Below are 27822 nucleotides of genomic sequence, written 5' to 3'. Positions count from 1 at the left end.
AGCATACCACAGCAGATATAACCATACCACAAGACTGAAATCAAAAAATTATAAAACTTTATAGAACTGCTGATTTTCCCAATCTGCAGTTGTGACAAAAAACAGATTTAAGAGACAGATTAACCAGTCACAATGTGTGGACCTTATGTGGATCCTAATTCAAACACAAAATATTACCTCAAATGAATGTTCTTTATTATCTTCTAATCTGTAGTCCAAAAGTACACTAAGAGACATGATGCTACAATCAAACTTGCCACTTTTTGCAGCCCAATTTGGATGTACAATGATGGCTGGTTCATCAGGCAAAATGTATCTTCTTTCCCGACGCTGGCGTTCCATTTCCTCTTGACGTTTTCTTTCTTCTTCCTAGATTTTGAAAATTTAACTCATATTTTAAACTTTCATGCACAATATGTATGTATTCAAAAAATATACACCATATAAATAAAAAGGGAAAAATACCTCTAATTCTTTAGGGTGATCAAAATGACTATAGGGTTGTAAAAGAAGAACAGTTCAAATTTACGAAGAGTCCAAATTCTTTTTCTTTCAGATATCTTTTTTTTAGGGGCTATAGTAAGGATTGAACCCAGGGGTACTATACTACTCAATATTCCCAGTCCATTTTATTTTTCTTTTTGAAACAGTCTCACTAGGTTACCTGGGCTAACCTTGAACTTGGAATCTTCCTGCCTCTGCCTCCCTAGTGAATAGGATTACAAGACCACATCAAGTTCTTTGGGATTTCTGACCATAAAAGACTGAAGGGCAAAAATGAAAAATATACACAGTAAGACTAAAGCATCGTATCAGGCCAGAAAGTAAGAAATCCTTCAAAAACTGATGATGATATGTCAAAAGGGCATATAACTTTTTTAAAGGGTTCCCACTGGTCAACTCTGAAAAAATTTTGTCACCAAAATAAGTATTTTATTTGCCACTGAATAAGAAATCACAAGTCCATATGTTGTCTAAGAACAAGGTAATTCTCCTACATGAATCACAAAACCATTATCACATCCACAAAATTTAATAAGACTTCAATAATATCTAATGTCATACCTATATAAAGAAATTTCTCCAATTATACAAATATTCTTTTTAAAATATATATATATTTTAGTTGTCAATAGACACACTTTGTTTTAATGGACCTTATTTATCTATCTATCTATCTATCTATTTATTTATTTATTTATATGTGGTGCTGAGTATCAAACCCAGGGCCTCACATATGCCAGGCAAGTGCTCTACAACTGAACTACACCAGCCTCTTCAATAGACATTTAGTTAGTTATTTATTTATATGTGGTGCTGAGAATCTAACTCAGTGCCTCTCATAAACTACGTAAGCACTCTACCACTGAGCCACAACTCCAGTCCCTATACCAAACATTTCTTATGACATTTTTATCCTAGTCCAGATCCAATCATGTTCACTAATTTTCTTCAATCTAAGACAGCTTTTAAATTTCTTTCCTTTGTCCTCCATTAATATGAACATTTTTCAAAAAGTTCATATAACTTACTTTATACAATTGTCCACTTTACAGACTTACCTGATTCTTTCCCTCAAAATTTGATCTAGGTCACATATTTCTCATAGGAGTACTTTAAGAACTATAGATGGGTATTTTTATAATGTATCACATTCAAAAACTCTGAAAGTGTGGTTTATCCAATTACTGGGGCTAAACCACACTAGCTCTCAAATTCAGAGAACAAAACAAGCTTACACACTAAGGAAATGATCTGTTACAATAAAAAAAAATGGTTTGAATAATTTCTCCATTCTCAAGTAGGATCCAATCAAAATTACTTTAGAAGCACCACAATTAGGTCATAAGCATTTTACTGGAACTCAATCTGAGTGGTTTCTATAGAAATATTTTATATCTTGACTGTCACAGTGGTTAATGTTCAAATACTTTCATCAAAACTTATAGAACTGAATACAATTGATCAACAAATAGATGAAAAAATGTTCAACATCACTAGCAATTAGAGAAAAGAATATCAAAATTACTTAAGATTTCATCTCACTTCAGTCAGAATGGCAATTAGCAAGAATACAAGCAACAATAAATGTTGGCAATGATGGATGTAGGGAAAAAGGTATACTCATACACTGCTGGTGGGACTGCAAATTGGTGCAACCATTATGGAAAGCAGGATGAAGATTCCTAAGAAAAACCGGAATAGAACCACCATTTGACCCAGCTATCCCACTCCTCAGTTTATACCCAGAGGACATAAAATCAGCATACTACAGTGATATGGCTACATCAATGTTTATAGCAGCTCAATTCACAATAGCTAAACTATGGAACCAACCTAGATGCCCTTCAACAGATGAATGGATGAAGAAAATCCATCCACAATGGAATATTACTCAGGCTTAAAGAAGAATAAAATTATGACATTTGCAGGTAAATGGATGGAACTAGAGAATATTATGCTATGTAAAATAAGCCAATCACAAAAAAGCAAAGGCCAAATGTTTTCTCTGATAAATGGATGCTAGTCCACAGTAAGTGGGGAGGAAGGGGAATTAGAGAGGAACAGAGGTACTTTGGATTAGGCAGAGGGGAGTGAAAGAAGGGGAAAAGAAGATAGGGGTAGTAGAATGAAATGGACATTATTACCCTATGTACATATATGTTTACATGACCAGTGTGCTTCTACAACCAGAAGAATAAAAAGTTATATTCCATATATGTATGATGTGTCAAAATGCATTCTACTTAGTCATATATTAACTAATTAGAATTAACAAAACAAAACTGGGGTGTGGCTGTAGCTCAGTGGTGAGGCACTGGGTCTGATCCTCAGCACCACATAAAAAATAAATAAATAAAATAAAAGCACTGTGTCTATTTACAACTAAAAAAAAAAATTTTTTTTTTTTTTTAATTATAGAACTTCATTGTAAGTATGAATTTTTTAGAAAGGCACAATGGCACATGCCTGTAATCCCAGCTATTTGGAAGCATATGGCAGGAGGAGTACAAGTTCGAGGCCATCCTTAACACCTTAGCAAGACCTTCAGAGCTAATCAGTGAAAAAATCCTGTCTCAAAAAATAAAAGCGATTGTTGGATATAGCTCAGTGACAAAGCACCCGTGGGTTCAATTCCCAGTACTGAGGGGAAAAATTTGAATTTTACCATACATACCTTGATAAAACCACACACAAACACACAAACCTAAGTCATACGGTCCCAGAACACCCAATATACCAACAGAAATACCAATACAACTACATTCAAATATTGAATAAATACCTCTTTATCATCTTCAGATTTCCTATCATCTTCTTCTTCCTCTTCTTTTTCAGATTTCTCTAATTCCTTTTGTTCTTCTTTTTGTTCTTCTACTTTAAGTTGTTTTGTCAATCGAGCTATTAATTGGGATTTTAATCCTTTGGAACTGAGAGCACGACTTTCTAATTCTTTTCGGAGATCATTTACCTAAATGTATGCAGCATAAAAACACAGAAACAAAAAGGGATATAAACAAACAATACCTTTAACTGATTTTTTAAAAATTTTGTGAAAGGAGCCGGGCATGCTGTAATCATAGTGACTTGGGAGGCTGAAACAAGAGAATCACAAATTCAAGGACAGCCTTAGCAATTTAGCAAGGCCTTAAGCAACTTAGCAAGACCCTGTCCCAAAATAAAAAATAAAAATGTGAGAAGTGATGGCAATGTGACTCAGTGGTCCTGAGTTCAATACTAAGTATCCATGCCCTCCCTGCCAAAATTTTGATGAAATGGATAGAATATTTTGGAAAATAATTCAAAACATTTTAAGATGAGTCAGAAGTTTTTTAATGTTCTTTTGGCCCAGTAATTCTACTTCTTCTTTTCCTTTTTTTAAATTGTACTAGGGGTTGAACCAAGAACCTTACACATGCTAAGCAGGTAGTCTACCACTGATCTATCCCTCTAATCCCTGACCCAACAATTCTAATTTCTGGAAATTTTCCTAAAGAACATCCCAGGGGGCTGGGGTCATGGCTCAGTGCGCTTGCTTAGCACATGTGAGGCACTGGGTTTGATCCTGAGCACCATATAAAGATAAATAAATTTTTAAAAAGTTATTTTATATAAAAAAAAGTCCTAAACTCAGGGAGAAAAATAGATCTTTTACCTTTTTTTTTGGGCAATACTAGGGATTGAACACAGGACCTTGTGGGTATTAGGCAAGCACTCTACTACTAAGCATATCCCCAGCCCTTTTTTCCATTTTATTTTGAGATAGGGTCGCACTTAGTTGCTGAGACTGGCTTGGAACTTGTATTCCTTCTACTGTAGTCTCCCTAGACACTGGGATTACACAGTTGCACCACCATACCTTGTTAGATTTACTTACAGTTGTCCTTCACTTCAAAAAAGAATCTGCACATTCCAATAAAGAGAACTATCTAAGAAGTATCAATACAATAAACAACAGAGAATGGAATAGAATATTTTAAAATAATTACATGAGAAAAAATAATGTTAAATGAAAAGGATTAAGATACAACTTTCAAATGCAACATGATCTGAGCCAGCCAACTAACCAAACACATTGCTTGCATCCTGTAGAAAAGAAAATGGAATCTGGATGTGGTGACACACAACTGTAATTGTGGCTACATGGGAGGCTGAGGCAGTATGATCCCAAGTTTGAGGCCATCACTAGGCAACTTAGCAACTTAGTCTTGATACAATTTATCAAGACTATCTCAAAATAAAAATTAAAAAGGCTTGTGGGATGTAGCTCAGTGGTAAAATGGCCCCAGTTTCAGTCACCAGTACCAAAAGGTATATAAATAATAACAAAACAGAACTTAACACCAAAACCATCAGTTTAAAAAAAAAAAGTTGGGTACAGGCTTAGTCTTACTACCAATGTTTTCATAATCTTGAGTACCCTTTATGAAGCCTGATACTGATGATGAAAATTTGGAAGTAATGAAAGAATAACAAACATTCTCATGACATACATTCTCTATTTACTAAAAAGCAATATGAGTTTAAAGTAAAGATTTAAGCCTTGTTAGGTGGAGCATGCCTGTAATCCCAGTTACTTAGGGTTCTGAGACAGGAGGGTAACAAGTCAAGGTCAATCTCAGAACTAAGTGAGATCCTGTCCTAACTGTCCTAAAAACCCAAACAACAAAGAAAATGAAATCAGTGCTGGGGACGTAACTTGGTAATAGAGTACCCCAGAGTTCAATCCTAAGTACTGCCAGGAATTTAAAAAAAAAAAGAAAAAAAAAAAAATCAAAGGTTCAATTACTCAGGTGTCATGACTCACACAGTAGTCCCACCACGTGGGAAGCTGAACCAGGAAGATTAGTTGAATCCAAGAGTATGAGCCAAGCTGACCAAAGGGCAACAATCAGTCTCAAAAATAAACAAAAACACAAACAACAAAAAATCAGAAAGAAATAATTTCTAACAAAATAGAAAAATTATTTTGTGCTAAGAACAAAAGTCAACCAGAAGGGCATATGTTAAAAACAAACTAAAATGTGAAGTAAGGATCAGTCTCTATCTTGACCATAGACCTGTAATAGCATTATAGTTTCAGAGTTGCAAAACTGCAGAAAGAAAACTAAGATAACTGGGCTAGAGACAATGGAAAGAAAAAAACGAATGCAGGTTAATAACCAAATATTTTCAAAAGAAGTTATTAAATTATTTCCTTCCCAGTTTAGAAGTATACCTTCTATATTTTACTTTTAAATTTATTTTTAAAACAAGGTATCATTTTCCTACGTTTCTTCTCCTCCCCTTGAATTTAAGTTATATAAGCATAGAATTATGCTTTTTTTTGGGTGGGGGGGAAATCCCAAGGATTGAACCCAGAGGAATTTAACCACTGAACTACATTCCTAGCCCCCCTGCCTTTTTAGGCAGGGATGCTGGGGATTAAACTCAACCACTGAGCCACAACCCCAGCCCTATTTTGTATTTTACTTAGAGACACCATCTCACTGAGTTGCTTACCGCCTGGCTTTTACTGAAGTTGGCTTTGAACTTGAGATCCTCCTGCCTCAGCCTCCCAAGCAGCTGGGATTATAGGCATGCGCAACTGCACCCAGCAGCCTTAGCCCTTTTTATATTTTATTTTGATACAGGGTCTCACTAAGTTGCTAAGGTCTCACTAACTTGCTGAGGCTGGCTTTGAACTTGTGATCTTCCTGCCTCAGCTTCCCAAGCCATAGGGATTACAGGCTTGTGCCACTGTGCCCAGTAAAACTCTGCCTTCCCAGTTACAAAACCAGGAAACAATGTTCCTGACACTACAGGCATTTATATAGTGCAAACATTTAACAGATACCAGCTAGACTGATATTTAAAGTCACCTTTTATTTACACATACATGTGTACATTCACATGTTAATGCAATATATTATAGTTATATAAAATCAATGAACAGCCAGACCTGATGGCACAGATTGAGGCAGGAGGATCCCAAGTTCGAGGCTAGGCTGGACAATGCAGCATGACCCTGTCTTAGAATAAAATAAAAAGGGCTGGGAATGTAGCTCAGAGGTAGAGTGGTTGTCTAGCATGCACAATGTCCTGGATATAAATCTCAGTACCTCAAAAAAAAAAAAAATCCTTGGACTTCATCCCTGGTGCTTTACCACTGAGCTAAATCTTCAGCCCTTATTATTTTATATTGTGAAACGGTCTCACTAAGTTGCCTGGGCTAGCCTCAAATTTGCCATCTTTTTGCTTCAGCCTCCAAAGAAGCTGGGATTGGATTATAATGTGTGCCCTGGTGCGAAGACAGAATTCATCTTGAATGGTTTTTATTTGAAAAAAATACTACCATCATTCTCACCAAAGTTATGTATTCCTATTAAGAGATTTCAAATTAAAAAACATAATTTTCAAAGTTACCTTCATTGTCTTTGGATCAAGTTTAGACCAATGGGTAGGAGTGGAAATTTCTTTAGCTTCACCATCATCCTTTTCTTCTTCATCCTAATATAGAAAGTTAAGAACATAATTACTATTCTGAAACCTTAAAATAAAAGTAATTTATTTTTAAAAGTCTGTTGCTGATCTGTGCAAGGTCACAAATGTTTCAGATTGTCTTCTCCTAAAGTTATTATTTAGGCAAGTCCACGTACATACATTCTATCACTTTTAACTGATCACAAAGACACTCATCAGCCAATCAAAGCCAGATCTGTGAAACACAAAAGGGTGATAAATTACAACACAAAGGATATCAGGGATGCACAAACACTGCCGGTCTCCACTAACCACACAGTGTGTGATTTGCCCCAATTTTCAAGCCACCCAAAGACTGATTTAGTCAGACCTTTGAAATGTACCAAAGACGTTGCCACATAGCCTGAAATTTCAAATCTCTCAGACTTGTGGTTGTCCAATTTCAAATATCCATGACTAGAACTGATGACCGTGAAAGAGAAAATCTTTTAAATTTTAGAAAATGGCAAAATGTTTAAAATGGCTTAATACTGAATCTTGCTCAACAACTGGTCCCAGATTCCAGCAACTAGACCTATGATAGAAACAAAATTCTGTGCAATTTAAGCACAACTTATTTTCCTTTGAGGTCTCAACACTCTTAATGTTAGCATAATAGACAGAATTTTTTAGAGAAAAGAACATTCGACTATACTGCTGAAAGCTGGATTACCAGTCGCTGTTACCAGTTATGTTCCTCCATGTGTGTTTGTTATGTAGTGTGTGGTGTGCATTTGTGCCTGTGTTCCTGTGCCTGTGAGAAGCGGAAATAGAAAAAGGGATTAGCGTTCAGTGCCTGTTCTCCATCAGCCTCCTTGCGTTCACCCTGAAGCTTCTCGACCAGCTGCTGCTTGTATCCTCGGGAGAGGGTTTCCCACTCTGAGCGGGTGGGAAGGCAATGCCAAACATCCGGGAAAAATAAAACCACTGTCTCCACATGAGCTGGAACTGTACGCCCCTTGTGGGTCTCCTCAGGGCGATGGTAGCGAATCTCTGCAAAACGGTACCTGTTGCAAGGGAAGAAGCATGTTGGAAAAAAAATTCTAAAATACATTTTAAAGACCCTAGTTCACTTGTAGCACATCAAGTAAAGAAATTTTGCTGCAAGAACTTGAGGTTGGTCTAAAGAAAAAAAAATTATAGAAGCCATAGTTCCTCTTTTGGTACATTTGTACAATATTTTATCAAATAAAAGAATATGTTCCCACAAGGCATTTTCAAGTTTGATTACAAAGCTACCCATATTTTAGAGAATACCTGAAGAAGCTGGATAGCTGTTCAGATTTCATGTGCTAAAAAAGAATATTCTCAATTAAATCACAAGAAATATACTAAAGTACATAGGACAAATAAGCCTCAAGAGAAAATATGGCTGAACAAAAATAATCAGCAACTACATCATTTTATAACAAAAGAATTATGAAATGAAGTTCTCTCTTGACGATCTTCTCCAGCTATACATGAAATGAAAAGTATTTTCAACATACAACCAACTTCCGAAGTACGGCATAACAAAACATTTAAATTTTCAGTATATTTTGATTAGTTCTTAATCCTTTTTCCCCAAAACATTTTTGGCACCAAATAAACTTTTGCTACAACTGGGGATTTTCCTTTGAGATTACCTGTATGACCAATGTTGCTAAAATAAGGAAGGGGAAAAGACTGATCGATAAAAACATCTACAAATCTATTAAACATTTCTAATCAAGAAATGAATTGATACTTACCATTGTGTGCACACACTTAGATCAATGCCTGTCAGAGCCTTACAACAACGAATAGCAGTCTTAATCAACACGGAGGGATCTTTTTCTGGGTCTGGTCCATCCAACGAAGGAGACCAGTGCCCTCCAATGGCCATGGCTTCATCCTTGCCTTTCATGCCCACTAAAAACTAATTCAAAACAAAGAATCATTTACATATGTTATATAACTTGTCAAATTACAAATAAATACTTGAAAAGGAAAGGTACAAACCTTTCCAATATCATTTTTACTACCTCAGATATCTGTCAGTCAAGGAAGAGTTCAGTTCATCTTGTTCCACACTGCATTTCAGCAATGGAATAGGATTTACACATCATAACTCATCCTTCTATAATATTTCTTCAGATAGCATTCTTTTAAAGAAACAAGCTATAATACAAACTTTAACAGCATCCAAACACATTCTAAATCCCATTATCACTAAGATTTTAATATGCTACAATATAACAAATCAAAATGACAGTTGAAGTAGTAATATACAAGTAAGGTATAGCCACAATGTGCAGTGAGAAAAACAGCTGTATCATTAAATTGTTAGTACCTTAATAATACTAAAATAACTTAGTAACAAGATTAAAAATATGCTGTTTTTAAATTTACGCACACACAGTAAGCACTAAGATAAGTGAATATACACCTACAGATAAAACAAATGATCTATTTTACCTTAACAAGTCTTGCAGGATGTTGAAATCCATCTCGAAGTTCTTGTGGGTCTTCAGCAAGAGCACATGACTTATGATACAAATCTTCCATACTAGGACTAGCCATCAGCATTACCTATTATAGTCAAATAATTCAATCCTGTCAAAAGTCTAAAGTAATGTAAAAAAATGAGAAGTACTAGTACTTAACCTTACATTTTAGATATGTGAAATTTCTTATAAAAATGGATGCAAAATGTTATAGAAAATAATTGCTATTAGTACCTCACAAAGTTTTAAATTGTCAAGGAAAGATTTTTTAAAATTTTGAAATTATTTGTTTACAAATAGAAAATAACTTGGAAGAAAAAAGCATACAGCAAATTTTTACTTCATGAGGTTCTCAAACCCCTTGCCAAAAAGTATTCAACCACCCACAATGATGTTATTAACAGGGATATAGGTTAATTTTACAAAGAACCAAATGAATCCCATTATAGCAAAATCTGTTGCTGTTGCTATGGAAATATTCTGGAATTCTTTTCTATCAGGTTTGGGGCATCTCTCTCTCTCTCTCTCTCTCTCTCTCTCTTTGGGTAGTGGGAATTGAACCCGGGGGGGGGGGGGGGGGGGGGGGGTTTAACCAGTGAGCCACATCCCCGGTCCCTTTTTGTATTTTATTAGGGACAGGGCCTCAATAAGTTGCTGAGGCTGGTTCTGAACTCATGATCCTCCTGCCTCAGTCTCCTGAACTGCTGGGATTACAGGCAAATACGACCGAGTCCAGCTTGAGGCATTTTTGAACAAAACAAATTGAGTTCTTCAAACTGCCAACTTGGCTCAACAAACTGCATTACTTGACCATGAATGCCTCTCTTGCCACCACTTGAGATGTTATAAGGGATGCTTTTTAGACCAAACAATGCCAGAAGAAAACTAATTCCTATAAGCCATATTCTGAATGTTATCCTAAAGACTAACATTTAGTACAGTCACCCAACATTAAGTTTTATCTGGGGCTTAAAGTCATAATGTAACACCAGGCATGGTGGCACATTCCTGACATCCTAGCAACTCAGGAGGCTGACACAGGAGAATCACAAGTTCAAGGTTAGTCTCAACAACTTAGTGAGAACCTAAAATAAAAAAGCAAAAAGGATGGGGGATAGCTCAGTGGAAAAATGCCCCTGGGTTAAATCCCCAATATAAAAGAACCCATAAAAGTCATATAACATTCAACTTCATCTTCACATTTTTATAAGCATTAATATGTTAAAATAACCATTATTTTATAGCATAATAAGTGAGGCAAGAGAGGTTAAATTACTTATCCGAAATATAATCAGATCAACAAGAAGACAACATAGGTATTTAGGTATTTAACAATAATGTTCTAAAGAATAGCTCCACATATTCTCCTATTTTTGAACAACTATGAAGAAACTTAAGCTGTAAATCACAAATACAAACCTTTGCACTGTATAAGTGGTCAGCATCTGGAGGATCAAGAATGGCCATATTTTTTTCTAATGACTCTACTTCTCTGTGCATAACATAGAAATTGCAGTAATTTCCCAGCTGAAATGGTCTTGACAAAGGGAAAGCATCCACCCATGTAAACTGAGCATCAAAAAAGTCACTAGGTATATATAAATTCTGATAACGGCGCCTTAGTTCCATCATGTCACAACTAGGACTGAAAAACAGACATAAGTAGTGAATAAGCAGCCTTATATCAAAGGTTATACATTCACATAATTCTGAAGCTAAGTAACCTTAAACAGTAAAAAGCAAGTTGAAAACACAATCAATTAATTAAATCAACTACAAATTCTGATGGAGACATTGGAAAATCTTATTTTTCAAATCTGTATAGTTGCAGCTCTGAATAAACAGTATCTAAGTGTTACCTTCACTTCTCTACTTTTTGTATGTAGCTTATAATTCATTAGAGAAGACACTTTGAAACAAAGGCAACCCACGCTCTAGAGAAGATTGAAACAAAAGTAGTTTTGACTCATTTGAACTGTATATTACTTGAGAAAATTATAATTCACACAAAATACATACAAAGGGGAAAAATAACAAATTAGTACTCAAATACCCATCAATCAGACTTATACAGCACAGAAAAAATTTAAGTTCTATTCTAGAGTAAGCTCCTAGATCAGTACATAAATTAAAAATCTAATACCAACTACATGAGAAAAAAAAAATCCAAGTTTTCTTTAGAGAACCATATCTCCATAATCCTCTACAGGAATGATGTAAGTATATCAATACTTGATTATTTTGTAAAAAGGGGATAGAATTCTTGCCTTTTAAATCTGTTTGTTTGTTATTTCCGCAATCCCACAGTGCTGGTAACTCAAACCCGGGCCTCGAGCATGCGAGGCAGGCATGCCTTTTAAATCTGGCACTGGTATTTCCTTTTCCCAAGAAGTAGAGATTTTAAAGGAGAGAAACTCAAAGATAAATGAATCAGGCAAAAGGCCAAGACATGCCTATTAAAAGCATAATCAAGGGTTGGGGTTGTAGCTCAGTGGTACAGTGCTTATCCAACATGTGAGATACTAGGTTCAGCACTATATAAAAATAAATAAATTTTTAAAAAATGAAGGCACCGTGTCCATCTGCAGCTAAAAAAAATAAAAAATAAAAAAGGCTGGAGATGTAAAGATGTAGCTCACTAGAGTGCCCCTGGGTTCAACCCCCAGTACCAAAAAAAAACCAAAAAACAACTCAAAAAACACAAATGAAATTCACTAGGCATATTGGAGCAACACATGCAATCCTAGCAACTCAAGAGACTGAAAGAGGAAGGTGGCAGGTTCAAGGACAGACTCAGCAACTTAGCAAGACCCCATTTCAAAATAAAAAATAAAAAGGGCAAGGGATATACTTCATTGGTTGAGTGCCCCAGGGTTCAATCCCTAATACAGGAAGGAAGAAGGGAGGGGAGGAGAGGGAGAGGAGAGGTGATCAGGAGAGGGGGAGGAGAGGAGAAGAAAGAAAAAGAAAAAAAAAAAAAAAAAAGAATTAAAAAGAACTAATCTCCATGTAGAGATGTCTTTATCTGACACCTAAAAACAAAAAATAGATACACACTAGAGATATAGCTGAGAAGTAGAGTGACTTCCTAGCATGTATAAGGTCCTAGGTTCAATCCCAGCATCACAAAATAAAAGCAATACAGATAATACTGTTGTGATTGCTGATATAATTATACTTTATCTGGTTAAGATTCTGTCAAAAGTGTGCAAAATATATTTGAGTTTTATTTTTAAGGAACAAAGTATAGGTAACAGTTCCTCGGTACCAGAATTTTAGAAGTTTTACCCCACAGGAATAAAACCTATGAAAAAACAGAAAAAAATGATATGAAAAAACAGACATAAGTACAGGTAAATCATTAATTGCACAATTAGTGCTTCCAATTGTATTAGTATAAGAAAAAATTTTTATTTTCCTGAACTACACATAAGGAGATACAGAAACTTTAAAAGGATTTTTACTTGTAATGGGTTCAATTTCATGTTCCATTAGTCATAAAAGTGAAATAGTGAAGGTGATCCTAGTAGGAGCTGTTCCATTTCATATCTTTATCTATTTTACTATCAGGGATTAAACCCAGGGACACTTAACCACTGAGCCACAACCCTTGTCCTTTTTTATATTTTATTTAGAGATAGGGTCTCACTAGTTGCTTAGGGCCTCCCTAAATTGCTGAGGCTGATTGTGAGTATTACACGTGTGAGCCATGGTACCTGGCTCAATTTCATATCTTACCAACTTTTCCTAGAATAGCGTTTAACACTGGGAACAGATGCATAAAAATGAGAGTATGTTGGTGGTTGGAGAAATAGTTTTGATACCAACTGGTTTCTCTAACATAGACAGACTATTTTTAAGTATAATAGTAAACAAGGATAACAATAAAACTAGTATAAATTAAGAGTACTTGCTGATCTGGCCAAAGCGAGAATAAATGAACAATGAAATAATATAAATAAGCAAAGCCACCAGTTAAGAATTTCTTGGTATTCAGTATCTTAAATTACACTGTTTTATCAGATCTAGAATGGAATGCGTAGAAATTTCAACTTCTGATAGACCAACATTAAAATTACACTTTTCCATCACAACTCACTACTACCATCAATTATGGAAAATCTAAAATTGCCACACACAGGGTTAAGTGCTCCAGAGAGAAAAACTGAACCAAACAATAATTCTGCAAGCTGATGAGATTTTATAGTTAAAGTTGGAGAAATTCTTGGTAACTTACTCCAACCTGATGCTAAAGACTCAATGATGTATTTAAGTATACATACACATGTATATTATATAGGTATGTTACATATAGATCCATTTTATATTTTATACTATGCTGTCATAGATAGCTTGAAACAACTGCTTTACTCTTCTGTTATTGTTTCATCATATACAATGGACTATTCATCAATAAATGTGGATCTTAAATAATCCTAACGTTAAGCAACAATTTCATCACAACAATTGATTTTAGAGGTTTTCTTTTTCAATGGTTGATAACTTAAATAAGTATATATAAATAATACACTCTAGCAGGGAAATAAATAACTTCAAATTTCTGACCTTATATAAAGAGCACTAAATATCAGTTCATATTGATTTCTGCAGGAAAAATATCCTGATATTGTAACAAGTTCTACACTAAACTACACAAAATTATAAATTATTAATAACTGAATAAACAATGGGAGGAGAAAAGAACTTACCAATCTAAAGAAAACTTTGAAAACTGCACCGTGTAACGTGGAACAACACGCCGAACTCTTCGAGGTGATCGCTCTCTCTCTCTTCGGGGAGATCTCTCCCGGGAACGTTTCCTTTGAGGTGATCTTTCTCTGGATCTACGTCTTTCTCTCTCCCTTTCACGACTTAAAGCAAATTTTTCTAACATTACTAATATTTTTAGCATTATGGTAGTTTTTTAAAGAAATAAATGTAATAGGCAATGGAAACAAGCCATTACAATATACTTTAAAAAAATATTTATTTTAGTTGTGGATGGACACAATGCCTTTATTTTATTTATTTAATTTTATGTGGTGCTGACGATGAACCCAGGGCCTCACAAGCACTCTACCACTAAGCCACAACCACAGCCCTACAATATACCTTTTTTAACTATTCAAAAATATTTTTTTTAATGTTATGTTGCTGGGCATGTTAGCAACTTAGCAAGGCCCTAAGCAACTGAGTGAGACCCTGTATCAAAATAAAAATGAAAAAAGAGGTAGAGATGTGGTTCAGTGGTTTAGTACCCCTGGGTTCAATCCCTGGTATTAAAAAAAAAAGCTATATGTACATGACACAAAATTTATCACTTTAACCAGTTTTACCTGCGGAGTTCAGTGGCATTAAGTGCATTCACATTTTTGTGTAATCACCACCACCATCTATATTATATTCTTAAAACATACCTTCGGTCATCTTTTCTATTAGGCACTTGATCCCCTCTGTCATTCCTTCCTGAAAACCTAGATGGTGGATCTAATCTTCGTGCTGGTTGTGGCTGTGAAACTATACGAACAGGGGGCTGCAATAAGCCAGCTTCAAAAAAATATAGAAAAAATAAAATTAACACGTTTAAAGAAAGTACAAAAGTATTATGAGATTAAATTAGATGAACATAGTCTAACAATTTGGAATAAAATTGTTCATTAAACTTATCGTAATTACATTTTTTTGAAGAACAGATACTATCTTAGGGCTAGGAATACAGCTCAGTGGTAGAGTGCTAAGTATGCGAGATTCAAGTTTGAAAACCTAGTATCAAAACAAACAAACAAACAAACAAAATAGGAATTCAAGTTCCAATTCACAATTGGAAAATAAGATATTTTAAGAAAAATATGAGAAAACAAAAAAACAGAAATCAGAGAAATAAATGTCAGATACCTGGAGGAAAAAAAAGTTTGGAAATAGTATGATATCCTCTAAGAAGTGTAAGATATGTATACTCCTCACACCCAACAATTCCACTCAAAGATCTATACCCTTGAGAAACACACACATTGTCTGTAAACACACACAAGAATGTTTACAGAAACCAAAAATGAGGAATAACCAAAATGATCACCAAAGGAGAACAGATAATTAATTATACAATATTCATATAATGCAAATGCACAATGAAAATGAAACAACTAGACCCGCATGGAATAAAAAGCAGGAAAAACTTTAACATAATGATGAAGAAATCTTACACAAGCTATTATATAAATGGAATCACACATTAAGTTCAAAAGCAGAAAAAGCTACACTGTATTCAGGATACATACTTTGAGAATAAACTATCAAAAAGGAGGTGGGCGGGGGCTGAGGGATGTAGTTCACTGGTAGAGTGCTTGCCTGTTATGAGCAAGGCACCATACACAAAGAAAAGTATTAGCAATGTGCATTTTTTGACCTGAGTAGTGAACAATTAGGTGTTCATTTAGAATTAATAATCTATTACACTGTAACCTGTTTTATCATTTTGCTATAAATATGCCATTAATGAGTCATACAATGTTTTATCACAGCTCACAATAAAAGAGAATGCCATAATTATATATAGACATATATATATGCTATATATATAAAGATATATATATAAAATAAAGATATATATATATAAAATAAAGTTATCACATCCATTTCCAACTAAAAATATTTTTTTAAAAAATTAAACCTAGGGGTACTCTAATATGGAGCTACATCCCTAGATCTTTACTGTTTTTTGTTTTGAGACAGGTCCTACCAAGTAGCCCAAGCTGGCCTTCAACTTTTTTTTTGTTTGTTTTGGCGGTACTGGGGATTGAACCCTGGGCCTTGTGCTTATGAGGCAAGCACACTACCAACTGAGCTATATCCCCACTTCGGCCTTCAACTTTTGATCATCCTATTATCAGCATCCCAAATTGCTAGGGTTCCAGGTATGCACCACTGCATGCAGGGGGCTAACTGACATTTAAAACACTGTTTACTGCCAGGCACAGTGACACACAACTGTATATACAGCTACTCTGGAAGGTGAGACAGGTGAATTACAAGTTGGAGGCAAACCCAGACAACTTGCCTGGATAAATTTACCAAGACCCTGTCTCAAAATAAAAGAAAAAAAAAAAAAAAAAAAGAGTTGGATTCGTCCAGTACACACCTGTAATCCCAGCAACTTGGGAGGCTAAGGCAGGAGAATAGAAAGTTTGAGGCTAGCCTCAGCAATTTAGTGAGGCCCTATGCAACTTATTGAGATATTGTCTCAAAATAAAAAATAAAAAGAGCTGGGAAGGGGCTGTGATTGTAGCTCAGTAGTAGAGTGCTTGTCTAGCATGTGTGAAGCACTGGGTTTGATCCTTAGCACCACATAAAAATAAATTTTAAAAAAGGTATAAAAAATTCCCATAAAAAAATTAGAAAGTGGGGGGGTTTGGGGCTGTAGTTCAATGGCAGAACACTTGCCTAGCAAAAGTGAGGTACTAGGTTTGATCCTGAGCACCACATATTAATAAATAAAACTAAAATTAGCTCAGTGGAAGAGTGTTCCTGGGTTCAATAACCCCAGTACCAAAAATAAAATGGGCTGGAGCATGTAGCTCAGTTGTTGAGCACTGAATTGGGATCCCCAATAGCATAACAGAAATACTGATACCAGATTCACATGGATAATGGAACTGCACATTGGTGCAACCACCATGGAAAGCATTATGGAGATTCCTCAGAAAACTTGGAATGGATCCACCATTTGATTCAGTTATCCCACTCCTTGGTTTATACCCAAAGGACTTAAAATCAGCATAGTACAGTGATACAACCACATCAATGCCTATAGCACAAATCACAAAAGCTAAACTATGAAACCAATCTAAGTGTCTTTCAACAGACGAATGGATAGAGAAAATGTGGTATATATACACAATGGAATATTACTCAGTCATAAAGAATGAAATTATGGCATTTGCTGGTAAATAGATGGAACTGGAGAATATCATGCTAAGTGAAATAAGCCAGTCCCAAAAAACCAAAGGGTGAAGTTCTCTCTGATATGTGGAGGCTAATGCACAACAAGGGTGGGAGGGGAAGAATAGAATTTCATTGGATTAGACAAAGGAGAATGAAGGGAAGGGAGGAGAGAGGGAAATAGGAAAGACAACAGAACTAATCAGACATAACTTTCCTTTTCTACACAACCAGGGTAACTCCACATCATGTATAACTACAACCACAATAATAAGATCCTAATTAGAGTAAGTAAAATTCCATGTATGTATTTAAAAAAAAAAAGAGGCTGAGGATGTGGCTCAGTGGTTAAGCATCCCTGGGCTCAATCCCCGATACCAAAATAATAATAATAATAATAATAATAATAATAATAATTAGTTAATTAAAAATAAAAGATTTACATGTATAAATAAAATGTTGCTGGTATGGGATATACCAAAAGGGGGCAGACAAGGGATAACAGTTCTGATAAATACACAAGGAGCATATCCTTGAATTTCCTATTCATTGAGCTTATTATCACTATAAGAAATAAAACTATTTCCATATAGCTAGAGAACTACAGGACGTTGTGTTCAAGATATTTAAGCTTCCTTTCAAGTTTCCTCAAAGTCCCTGTCAGATTTTTTTGAGACAGGGTCTCACTATATTGCCCAGTCTTATCATACACTCATTGGCTCAAGAGATCCTTCTTTCTCAACCTCCTGGGTGTTTCTGCCTATTTTATAATTAAACGCATATTCTTTATTTTAACAAATAAATAATAACATATTAGTCTGAAATTAAAAACAAGGACACATGACATTCAATACCTTTCTGCTGTGGCTGCTGTAATAAAGGCTGTGGCTGTGTCTGCAATAGTGGTGTAATTGAAGCCGCAGAAATCTGTGCCTGCAGCAGTGACTGAGGCTGGGGCTGAGCCTGAACACCAAATGTTGTCTGTGGTGCAATTGGCTGAAGTACAGCAGGAGGAGTCTTCAGTAAAGGTTGGGTTTGGGACTGATTCTTAACAAAAGTAAAGAGATAAAATGTTTTAAGAAAATACTTTGTCAAATGGAAGATTCAATTACCAAGTTTCCATAATAATTAATTCAATACTTTATTTACCTGATTTGGTAGTGTTTGAATTCTTTGTGCATTCCATTTAAAAGGCATATTAGGATTATAAGTAGCTTCAACCAATACTCTGTCACCCACTTGTGGGGATTTCCCTTTGACAGCACTGAGGAAAAAAAGAAATCAAACACAATTAAGAGACTGCCCCCACAAAAGATTTACACACTTAGCATTTTAAAATACACTATACCAGAAATGAAAGCCTGGAAAGATCTTACGAAAGTAGATATATTTGTAAACTCATTTTAGAACTGAACGTTTCGCCCTCTATATATAAACACAAGGTTTGAAATGCAAGAAATAAGTGACCACTTCATAACCTCCTAATGTTATGCCCTTCTGCTTATAGCACTAGCTTTTATAGCCCAAGAGTAAGATTTGCTTCAGGCTTTGGAAAGACAAAAAATGGGAATTCATTTTATACAAAAATCCTGTACAGTAATTGAGTCCCAAATGTGACACCTTCTAATGAAGCTCATTAGAAATATACTTGAAATATCTAAAGACATTCATATTTCCTTCAACTATCATAAAGCTACCAAAGTAATAATGTGAATGTTAGTCCATCTCCTGTTCACTAACTTTTCAATTAAAAAAATAATCCTTGCCAGGCATGGTGATGCATGCCTGTAATCCCAATTACTTGGGAAGCTAAGGCAGGAAGATTGCAAGTTCAAGGACAACATGTGAAAATTATCAAGACCCTTTCTCTAAGTACAATTTTATAAAAGGGCCAGGGATGCACTTCAATGGTTACAGCACTAGTGGCGCACGTGTAGGCCTTGGGCTCAATCACCAGTAGTATAAAAAACAAAACAAAACAAAAACGTCAGGGGCGGTGTAGCACACCTGTAATCCCAGCAGTTTGGGAGGCTAAGACAGGAGGATCTCAAGTTCAAAGCCAGTCTCAGTAAAAGCAAAGGTGCTAAGCAACTCAGTGAGACCCTGTCTCTAAATAAAATACAAAATAGGACTGGGGATGGGGGCTCAGTGGTCCAGTGTCTGAGTTCAATCCCACGTACCTCCACCCCCACTGCCGGAAAAAAAAAAAAAATTCTTACGACTGTTATTGTCAGATATGTCAAACAAGAATATTAAGCTTTAAAAGTCATATAATTTTCAACCCCCAATCTCAGAGTTTACCCATGAAAAGTTAGTTAGAAATACCACCTACCTCCAACAAAACATTTATAAAGAATTCACAACTAGCTGGTGTTCAATAATCAAAACATATACTTAATTACATTTTTCTATCAAAAAACATCACAGATATGACTATAATACAAGCGGAATGGTAACAGAAAATTATAGCTTGTCTTCATCATGAATACTTTATAACAAATTCAAGAAGTCATCTCAACACCTAATGAAGTTTACCTAAGCTGAAAGAATACATCTTCATCCACAAATCCAAAAGTATCATGTAGTTTTGTAACCACCCCTGTGAAAACACGTTGTTTCTGAGGTTGGGTTTGTTGCTGACTGGACCGTGGTGTTGGATACGATACAGTTATCTGTGCTGCAGGTTGAGGAGTAGACAGGCTAAGGCTTGTAGGCAGTGCAACAGCCGGCTATTGAAGAAAATCAACATCATATTAAGATAATGACTTGAAATCACCTAAAAATTAAAAATGACAACTCTTAACCCAAAATGTTAAAAATTATATGAAGTTCTAAAAATACACATGTACATCTTGTGAGAATTAAGTCTGAAAATTTGCAAATTATTTTCAACTTACTTCATTCACAAGTTTCCTCAGATAAGTTTTCAGGGTTGCTCCAAGACAAAAGAATTATGGTGCAATGAGTTTTAAAACTCTATTTTAGCTCACCTTAGAAATTCAAGCTGCAGGACAGACTGGGGATGTAGCTCAGTGCAAGAGAACTTGCCTCGCATATGCAAGAACCTGTGTTTAAGCACCACCAAAAAAAAAAAAAAAAAGCTGGGTGCAGTATCACATGCCTCTATAATCCTCACTACTTGGGAGGCTGAGGCAGCAGGATCACAAGTTAGAGGCCAGCCTCAACAACTTTGACCATCATTTCTCAAAATAAAAAAAAGATTGGGGGGCTGGGGAGATAGCTCAGCTGGTAGAGTGCTTGCCTTGCAAGCTAAAGACCCTGAGTTCAATCCCCAGTACTGCAAAAAAAAAGTACAATGGCTTTTACAAACATCCAAAATGTAATTATTCAAAAAAAAAAGAAAGAAATATTTACTCTGAAAAAAAGATTGGGGACATAGTTTAGTAGTAAAGCACCTCTAGATTCAACCCAATACCCCCAAAACAAGGAAAAGAAATCAAAATTCTTATCAGCACACTAAAGGTTCAGGAAACTCCAAAATATAGTAGAGGAACTCAGCATTTCATTAAATTAGGCCACAAAATTAGGCAAGTTTGAGACCACCCTCAGCAACTTAGTGAGACCCTGTCTCAAAAATAATAAAAAAGAAGAACTGGGAATGTGGCTCAGTGGTTAAGTGCCCTGGGTTCAATCCCCAGTACTGAAAAAAGAAAAATTTTCCTCCTGTAGTTCAAGTAGCGTGTAGGCTGAGGCAGAAGAATGTTTGAATCCATTAAGTTTGCTATGAGCCTGGGCAATATGGTAAAGACACCATCTCAAAAAAAAAAAAAGAAAAAAAAAAAAACACTATGCCTGGTGATGCACCAGTATTCAGGAGGTTGAGGCAGGAAGATTACAAGACGTTCATGACTATTGTGGGAAATTTAACAAATCCTTATCTCAAAATAAAAGGGCAGGGTGTGGTGGTGCATGCCTGTAATCCCAGCAACTTGAGAGCCTAAGGCAGGAAGATCACAAGTTCAAGACCAGCCTCAGCAACCCAGCAAAGCCCTAAGCAGCTTAGTGAGACCCGGTCTCAAAATAAAAAACAAAAAAAGGTCTGGAAAATTTAGGTTAGTCGTAAAGCACCAGTGGGTTCAATCCTCAGTACAAATACATAAAATAAAATAAAAGTAACTGGGGATATAGCTCAGTGGTAGATTACCCCTTGGTTCAATTTCCCATATTGGAAAAACACCTCAAAAAGTTTCTTTAACATGTTGATACTTTATGAACACACACTGGGAGATGCTGTTAAGGAAAGAAACTTCTACAGCTATTCTACTTAATTTTCGAAATTCTCATGTTAGGAATTGAAAGTAAGACTGGTGTTATTGGATTTTAGTTCTTTAATAAGAATAGTGTGGCTGATTTTTCAATTATAGTGCATTTTACTGTTAAAAAATACTTCTAATACTTTACTTTTAAAAAACAGACTGAAAACTAAAAAGATATAAGTCACATAGTGAAAAGCATCTCTCCTATCTTTGTTCCTCAGTACCCAGTTCCCTACCCAGGAAGCAATCACATCACCTTCTATTATCAAGGGTCTCCCTAGAGATAATGCACCTACTGATTAAAGACATTCTACTCTTCCCTCTTAAGTAAATGGAAGCATACAGTGCATACCGCACCATACTTTTACTTCTACCTCCCATATCTGAGATATCATTTTACATCCATACTTAAGTTCTAGGGATGAGTGTGGACCTCAGTGCTTAAGAGGGGGTACACAGCATGTGCAAGGACCTGGGTTCAATCCCCAGCATGGGGATTCTGTTCCATTTCTTCAGAGCTGCATAGTATTTACTGTAATACCAGTGAACTATGGTCCATGGGCCAAATACAGCCCACAGCCTGAGTTAATAAACAAGGAATGTTTTTTAACACTCTTTAAAGGGTTGTAAGAAAAGAAAAAGAACTATGTGACAGGAACTAAGTGGTTTGTAACAAACCCTAAGGTTCAAAACTTCATTTGTCTTTTGTGTTAGGGATTAAATCCAGAGCCTCACACACATGCTAAACATGCACTCTACCAGAGTTATACCAACAGGTCCAAAATACACCATCAGGCCCAAAAGTTCTAAAACATTTTAATAGTGCTCAAAAATCAAACTGATAACATGAAGACTTTACCTACTAAAGTCAAGCTAAAAATTGAACATCAAAAAATTTCCAAAAATTTAGCGATAAAGAAAATATAAAAGTAAAAAAAATCAGTATTACATTTAAAATAAATTCTTATTTATTCAAGCTATACAAAGCTGGGCTTGCAATCAAACACAGTAACAAAGTTCCATCTTTATTTAGCAATATACTGCTAAACTATTATGTGAGTCCAACAAATTTCTTTAAACTGTGAAATAAAAAGTAGAATAGAAATAAAACTTTAGTCTACTCTCTATTCAGACACTCAAAAGAAATAAAGTAATGCCAAACTAACCTGTGTTAAAAGGGTCTGCTGGGGTTGCTGTAACTGAAAAAAGGAAAAAAACAAAAAACAAAACAAAAAACATACAAAAGAAAAGGAGCAATCAATTTTTGTTTCATAGATGTTTCATAAATGGAAAAATTACTTTTAAGTATTATTTTTCTTTAAATGTGAAAAGTACCACATCATTAGGCCTAAGGCTACCTACAACTATTTCTAACTGCAGATCTAGTATAAAGAAGGAACACATACAGCAATAATTAATAGAGAAATTGATTTTTTGTTATTTCACAGAAATAACACCCATAAAAATTTTTCTAAAAAGTCCACAATTCCCTAAAAAAGATTTCTAGTTCCAAAATAAGCTTGTTATCATGCTACAGAAATGATTCAATATCATCAATTTAATACTTGTGCCAAAGAATAGAACTGGCCATCCAATTCATATATAAATATCTCACAAAATAAGAAGCACTCCTAATGGTTGTATTTGCCATAGACATGCATACTATGAAGAAGTGTACGCTCTGCCATATGGTTTCTCTGGCAATAGAAAAATATACCATTACCAGAAAAGAAAAGAAACTGATGTGAGGGAGAAAACTTATAAACTCTGGAATAAAAACAACATATGTGAGGAAAACAGAATCTTTACAAAGTTCTAATTCAAACTACTCAGATTACCTGCAGTCACCAAGTATTAAAAATTTCAATTTTACTAACATACTATATTTTTCTCTAAGAGTAGCTGGGTACCACCATTTTAATGTGGTTCAACCTAACCGAGTATAATCTTAAAGAGTGTATTTCATAACAACACTAATATAAGTCTACAGATACTTTAAATTTAAAACGAGTTTTCTGTGTGGTGCTGGGATTGAACTCAGGGCCTCAGTGCATTCTAGGAAAGTGCTCTATCAAAGAGCTATACCCCCAGCCCTCTCAAGGTATTTTAAAAACAAGGTAACTATTGTGAAATTAATCTCTTGTCCATTTTCAGAAATTTAAAGCAATTACTAGTGAAATATTGTAATCTTTAGAGAAAATGAAATGCTTTTGAAGCCCCAAAGGGCTTAAGCCAAAGATGAAAATGGACCATGTATCTAGAGAAAAGAGTTTGTGACTGAGAGGCCCTAATATTCCTACACACTGTCTTTTTTTTTTTTGGCAGTACTGTGGATTGAACCCAGGGGTCTCACCCATGCAATGCAAGTGTTCTACCACTGAGCAACACTCCTAGCCCTTTATACTCTAAGATAGGATCTCACTTTATTGTTGAGGCTGGTCTCAAACTTGTGATCCCCCAGCCTAAGCTTCTCAACTAGCTGGGATTACAGGTATGCAACACCACACCTGGTTCAATATTGTCTTTGGATTCAAATTTTAGTCCTCTTTTATATTCCCTTTTTTTCTTCTGAGAGCTTTATGTTCCTTAAAAAAAATTTTTTTTTGTCAGTGCTGGGGAATGAACCCCAAGCCTCATACACTCTAGGCATGTGCTCTACTGCGGAGCTACACCCCTATTCCTAAAACTTCTTAATACTCATAAGGACTGAACACTACCTACTAGCTATGGACAATCCAAGAATGGGTACTTAGGTTAGAATTTATCTAAATTTCAGCAAGGGAAATTTTCCTTGACAATCTTTTCTTTGAGTTTTTTCTTACCTCTTTCTAGCTCCCAGAGGTTAAGACCTTGAGGGAAATGGTTACACTATGAGTTTAAGGGGCCAAAGAAACATGCTTTAAGTCTAGGTTAAGAATTTTCAAAGTGTTCAAATGTGCCTTAGGAATAGGGGTATGAACTATAAGGGGAGGCTTCCTCCCATTTTCAACAGCTCTATTTTAATATTTTATATATTAAGTTCCATTCATCATTTCATTGGGGCAGGAGGAACCAAGAAATTCTACTACCTAAAAAATAAAGGTTGAAAGCTAGTGGCCCACGAAAGGATTAGGCTTCAAGTGGAAAAAGGTTTTACTTTTCCTAAGTTGTCTTAATTCTGCACAGTGGGCACAGAAGTTCCATATAGGAGTACAGTTCAAATAATGAGAGAGAATCTGGTTCATTCCAGATTATCCTCAATATACTGTCTTAGAAGACTGGCTACTAGTTGAAGATTTGGGATTTTAGGATCTTCCCTTTTTTCCTACTCCATATCCCTAGCCCCCAAAAAAGAATTCAAATCACATATTAAGGTAGCTAACAGAATATAAATCTGTGTCAACTGAATTTTGTAACACATGGCTATTTTAAAATCAGTTCTTAACATGGAAAATAGAAACTAACCTGTTGCTGCACACTATACAAGGCCTGTTGAGGTTGTGAATATTGCTGAAAGATTAAAACAAAAGATTATTCAAAGAAAAATATAGATATTAATTTCATTCTCAAAAAAAGTGATATACATATACAGAAATACACAGCCAAAATTACTCTGAAATTTTCTAAAATAAACATCTAAAATACATAAAATTATGATTTCTTATACTCTGGAATCCATCAAAGTCTGAATTTCTTTCAAATAACTGAGGTATAAGAACTGTCCAATTTAAGAACTCAAGAATTTTCACTATACCACTACACTTCTCTATATATAATGGGCATACACAGTGTAATATTGATCATCAGGAAAAAAAAATCATAGCAAAAACCACAATTCTTCATTTTTTAAAAAAATGGAGATCGCAATCCTAGTTACTCAGATTTTACAATCTTCCATATCACATATTAAAACCTATTAAAAATTTACCTGTTGCAATGCAGCTGCTGCAGCTGCAGCTTGTTGCTGCAATGCTGCAGTTTGCGTTAACTGATAGTTTGCTGGCGTTTGTGTGGTAAGGCCTGCTGCTGCCAATGCAGTTTGCTGTGTATAAATGGTAGGAGACGCTCCAAGAAGTGAAGGCTGCTGAACACCTAGTGCAGCTAAAATGAGATTAAAAGGGTGGGGAAAAATTAAGATTATTTGGATCCCTTCTAAGAATGCTTAATTGAGCATTTAAGTCTGCTAATTTAAAAAGTTAAAAGAACAATTTCAATAATATTTATTGAATTTAACTGATTTATATCCCTCCAGATCCCAAAGATTTTATATTTAATGTTCATGCCACGGTAAATGTAAGAAAACATTATTCTATTAAACATCAGAATAAACACACACAAACTTATCTAGACAAAGTGATTACCATGTCCTCAGGAAGTATTTTTAGGAAGAAGTATAAAAACATAATTGTCTGGGCTGAGAGTATAGCTCAGTGGTAGACCACTTGCCTAGCATGTATGAAGCTCTGCATTAGAGAGGCTTTAGGTTCGATCCTCAGCATGACCAAAAAAAGAGAAGGAAAAGAAATTATCTTCATTCACCAATATAGAATTTACTGTGTTAAGACTGGGGATGCAGCTCACAGAGCTATTTGAGCCAGATGTGGTGATACACTCACACCTATAATCCCAGTGACTTGGGAGGGTGAGACAGGAGAATCAACAGTTCCAGGTCAGACTCAATCAATTTAGTAAGGCTCTAACAAACTCAGTGAGACCCTATGGGCTGGAGGTATAGCTCAGAGGTACAGAATCTCTGGGTTCAATTCCTAGTACCAAGAAAAAAACAAAAGCTAAATTAATGTCTTATCGTTTGTATTTCCACATATGGACATATATCACAAAAGCAGTCTCTATAACTAATTAGAACAAAAAATTATTTAAAAAAAGCATTCTCGATAAACACATATAATTTAAAATTTAAAAGGCAGCCTCAGCCAAGCACAGTACTACAAATCTGTAATCCGAGTGACTCGGGAGGGCGAGGCAGGAGGTTTCCAAGTTCGAAACCAGCCTCCCCAAATCAAAGAGGCCCTAGGCAACTTAGTGAGACACTGTTATCAGAATAAAAAATAAAATGGGATGGAGATGTAATTCAGTGGTTAAGTGCCCGGGGTTCAATCCCTAGCACCAAAAAAAAAAAGAAAAGAAAAAAGTGAAAAAAAAAAAAAAAAAAAGGGCAGTCTCCTACTATTTAAAGAGAAAACAACATAGTGATATGGGGAATTCTCCTACATAAGCAAGTCATTTTCTAGGTCTGGGGATATAGCTCAGTGGTACAGGTGCTTTCCTAGCACATGCAAGGCTCTGGGTTAGATTGCCAATATTGCAAAAACAAAACAGAAAGAAAGAACTAGAACTGGGCAAGGTGTCACACGCCTATAATCCCCACTACTTGGGAGGTTGAGGCAAGAGGATCACAAGTTTGAGGCCAGACTCAGAAACTTAGTGAGATCCTGTCTCAAAAAATAAACAGCTGGGCATGGTACATCCCCAGCAGCTAATCTGGCAGGGGGATCACAAATTGGAGACCAGCCTCAGCAATTGAACGAGGCCCTAAGCATCTTAGCAAGACCCTATCTCAAATAAAAAATAAAAAGGGCTGGGGATGTGGCTCAGTGGTAAAGCACCAATGGATTCAATCCCCAGTACCCACCCCGCAAAACAAAGCCTCATCAACTTAGCCAGGCCCAAATCAACATAGTGAGACTATCTCTAAATAAAATACAAAAAAGGGCTGGGAATGTGGCTAAGTGGTTAAGGATTCCTGGTACCAAAAAAACAACAAAAAACCAACCAGGTGCAGTGGTACATGCCCATAATCCCAGCAACTAGGGAGGCTGAGGCACCAGGATTGGAAGGCCAGCTTCAGCAACTTAGCAAGACCTTCAGCAACTTAACAAGACCATTTCTCAAAAAATGAAAAACAGTGCTGGGGTTGTGGCTCAGTGGTAGAGCACTTGCCTAGCATGTGTGAGGCACTAGGTTCGAGTCTCAGCATCACATATGAATAAGTAAAATAAATTCACTGACAATTAAAAAATTTGAAAAAAAAAATAAAAAACAAAAAAAGACTGAGGATGTATCTCAGTGGTAAAGTGTCTATGGATCCAATACACACTACGAAAAACAAAAAACCTTTGATTACTCTATACACAAATAAC

The 27822-nt window shown here is 35.6% G+C and overlaps 1 protein-coding gene and 1 non-coding gene across 5 annotated transcripts in view; both read right to left on the bottom strand.

Moving 5' to 3' along the window:
• Positions 1-27822, bottom strand: part of Ccar1 (cell division cycle and apoptosis regulator 1) — a 50073-nt gene that overhangs the window by 13881 nt on the left and 8370 nt on the right. For 3 of the 4 annotated variants that reach the window (XM_047552896.1, XM_047552895.1, XM_047552894.1), the window contains exons 3-17: positions 25590-25762; positions 25127-25171; positions 22849-22881; positions 19941-20134; positions 18555-18669; positions 18260-18452; positions 14885-15014; positions 14177-14338; positions 10887-11112; positions 9439-9552; positions 8733-8899; positions 7799-8009; positions 6907-6990; positions 3287-3472; positions 178-369 (exon numbers count right to left, since the gene is read on the bottom strand). In XM_047552896.1, the coding sequence (XP_047408852.1) occupies positions 178-369; positions 3287-3472; positions 6907-6990; positions 7799-8009; positions 8733-8899; positions 9439-9552; positions 10887-11112; positions 14177-14338; positions 14885-15014; positions 18260-18452; positions 18555-18669; positions 19941-20134; positions 22849-22881; positions 25127-25171; positions 25590-25762 (2225 nt within the window). The remainder of the gene's footprint in view (positions 1-177; positions 370-3286; positions 3473-6906; positions 6991-7798; positions 8010-8732; positions 8900-9438; positions 9553-10886; positions 11113-14176; positions 14339-14884; positions 15015-18259; positions 18453-18554; positions 18670-19940; positions 20135-22848; positions 22882-25126; positions 25172-25589; positions 25763-27822) is intronic. The other variant, XM_047552897.1, reaches the window with a different exon arrangement.
• LOC124986047 (small nucleolar RNA SNORD98) lies at positions 9030-9094 on the bottom strand. Its single transcript, XR_007108957.1, has one exon. It is a non-coding gene; the product is annotated as a small nucleolar RNA SNORD98 (small nucleolar RNA).

This window comes from Sciurus carolinensis, chromosome 5, assembly GCF_902686445.1.
Source record: "Sciurus carolinensis chromosome 5, mSciCar1.2, whole genome shotgun sequence".
Classification (NCBI taxonomy): domain Eukaryota; kingdom Metazoa; phylum Chordata; class Mammalia; order Rodentia; family Sciuridae; genus Sciurus; species Sciurus carolinensis.
The sequence above is the reverse complement of the archived record's forward strand: the minus strand, read 5'-3'. Positions and strand labels throughout refer to the sequence as shown.